The 2,564-nt window shown below is 39.1% G+C and overlaps 1 protein-coding gene across 1 annotated transcript in view; it reads left to right on the top strand.

The window, feature by feature from the left end:
• ak4 (adenylate kinase 4) overlaps positions 1-2,341 on the top strand; it is a 10,747-nt gene extending 8,406 nt beyond the window's left edge. The window contains exons 4-5 of the mRNA XM_015970986.3: positions 432-550; positions 1,564-2,341. Of these exons, the coding sequence (XP_015826472.1) occupies positions 432-550; positions 1,564-1,690 (246 nt within the window). The 3' untranslated portion in view covers positions 1,691-2,341. The remainder of the gene's footprint in view (positions 1-431; positions 551-1,563) is intronic.
• The last annotated feature ends 223 nt before the right edge of the window (positions 2,342-2,564 follow it).

Below are 2,564 nucleotides of genomic sequence, written 5' to 3'. Positions count from 1 at the left end.
ATTCCCATTATTGTTAACTATTAAGTGTCGGGGGGTAGGGGCCCTGCTTAGTAATGCATTACTTAATATTAAGTAGTTATTAATAGTTTATTTAGTAGTTTATTAATGCTTAATAATGCACTAAGTAGCATTGATAAAGGGACTTTTATTGTAAAATGTTACTACAGTTTTCTATATAAGGAAACCACAGCAGATTGCATTGAGTCACTGACTTGTTTAAGTTTAAAATGTTGGGCTGCTAGCTGTTTCTTAGTAGAAAAAAAAACAAGTGAACTTCAAGGCTGAACTCCAATATTTTAAACCGATCTATGATCTGCATTTGTCAGTGCAGATGATTGATAAATTTGTTTGCCACTGATGTTAATGTGAAATGACTCTTGTCAGCGTGTTGTCTGTTATGAATTACTGTGACCTTGGCTTCCTGTCGTCAGGGTAAGGATGACATCACCGGAGAGCTGCTGATTCAGCACGACGACGACAAACCAGAAGCTCTGATGGCAAGACTCAGACACTACAAGGAAGTGGCAAAGCCTGTCATAGACTTGTACAAGTGAGTTAATTATTCTTTTTAGCTGTGAGTTTATGAGACTCATGATGTTGCCCAGAGATGTTCAGCCGGTTGAAGCCCCTAACTTAAAGTGACACAGAATACGTTTCCAGCTTCTCCCTCCTCATTGGTTGAAAGTGGAATTAAGACTACACAGCCTGCTGTAGCTAGTGCTAAAAACGAGCTAACACTAATATGAACCAACTGATAATAAGGCTAGGGCGGTGTGGGGTATGTTGTGTAAAAAGTTCCACAAAAAAGGTCCAGTTGCAACAAAGCCAGGTCACCATCAGTCTGGATAGCTAAGCCTACTTCAGATACCCCAAACTAGTGTAGGCTGCGCCAATGTTCGTTCTGGTTATAGCTCTTTGCTTCGCCTCAATAGACATAAATCTCTTTCTTTTACTTCCAGGTTTGGCCTTAATGACAACAAAAAAAACTAATTTCTCGTCTTCTTGTGCTTTTCATGGTTGGTTGGCGAACTGTAAAAGCTAACTTCTAGCCTTTAAATTAGATACCGGCACAGTAAACACGAGCATTTAGAGACCTTCCACTTGTGTTCCTACCTGTGCCACAAACTGTCAAGTACAGTTTGTGGTCAACAGAGTAGTGTCCACTGTGAAGTTGCTCAGGTTTTTGGCTGTGAAACCAGTTTGAAAGCCATAGCTTAAAGTGTTAAAATCTTTTAATGTTGCTTCAAGTCACATCAAGTGGGGGGAAAAAAATGACTAACTGAAGTTCAACAATACTAATCTAAAATAATCAAACACTTAACTAATAAGATGATTTAACTGTTTAAAAGAGAGCTTTTCTATTTGCTAAACTAACTAAAATAAAATTGAATCTCATCCTTGTTTATATTGCATTCTCATCATCGAACCTAAATCTCCAGCTGAGCTGATGTGTTCCCACTCCAGACCTGAGATTTTGTGTTACCTGAGCACAGAGACGCTTCTTTTATCCAATGTTTAATGAGCCAAACCCATTTTTCCACTTGTTCTCTGTTTTTCATGCAGGTCACAGGGAGTCCTGCACTCTTTTTCTGGCACAGACACAGACAAGATCTGGCCTTACATCAACACTCTCTTCAGCACCAAGATGCACACACAGCCGTCAGAAGACTGTCAAACCCAGACACCCTGACTCCGATCCCAGCGGAACGCCACAGGGAAAATGGAGGAAAAGCTTTGTTTCTTTTCTAATGCTGGAGTGAGGTTTCAGGAAGTGCACTAGGACTCCTATCAACATGTTTGTTGACCCCTCCCCCAGAAAAATGACTTCATGCAGATATTTCTATAGAGCTTTGTGCTTTAAATTGTATCAGATTTCATGTTATTTTAGTGTGACATTCAGAAGCTTGCGGGCGTTTTTGATTTACGTTTGACGTTTTTGACTTTTTCTACCCTAATCAGTGGTTATACAGCACACATGAGGAAGAGAAAGGTAAACAAGCTGTATTTCTTTAATTGCTGTATTAAATACTTCACAGTAAACTAAAAATAGAAGAGGCGGGGCATAAAATACTTCATACCAAACCACTTTTAGGATTTGCTGGAGCCATTGCATCATCCTAGTCATAGAGATTTGATAAAAACTTCATTTTAAACTTTTATTTGTTATTATTGTTGAGCTGCACTCTGTTCTGGATGGGTTCAAAAGGGTGATGATGCATCCAGTGTTTCTACTGTTCCGTATCTTCGGTCATTTTATTATTCTGACAGTTTTTGATTTTTTTGTCGGTTTTTCTTTCCAGGCGATTTCATCTGACAGTAAAAATCATCGTTGCAGAATGAACTTGCTGAACTGTTTAGACTTTCCTTTATAGCTTTTGTCACGGATTTTATCAATATGTTCATCAATAACCCATTTCCTATAGTCGGAGAGAAAAGGGAGACAATGAGCAACAAGACAAACAGCTATAACTGTGGCAGATGCACAAGGCAAAATGCACCGAAGATCCGGTCACAGAGTTAATTTATAGAGGGAGAGATTGTGTGTGTGTGTGTGTGTGTGTGTG

This window comes from Nothobranchius furzeri, chromosome 8, assembly GCF_043380555.1.
Source record: "Nothobranchius furzeri strain GRZ-AD chromosome 8, NfurGRZ-RIMD1, whole genome shotgun sequence".
Classification (NCBI taxonomy): Eukaryota; Metazoa; Chordata; class Actinopteri; order Cyprinodontiformes; family Nothobranchiidae; genus Nothobranchius; species Nothobranchius furzeri.
Note: the sequence above shows the minus strand (reverse complement) of the source record. Positions and strands in the feature narration are given on the sequence as shown.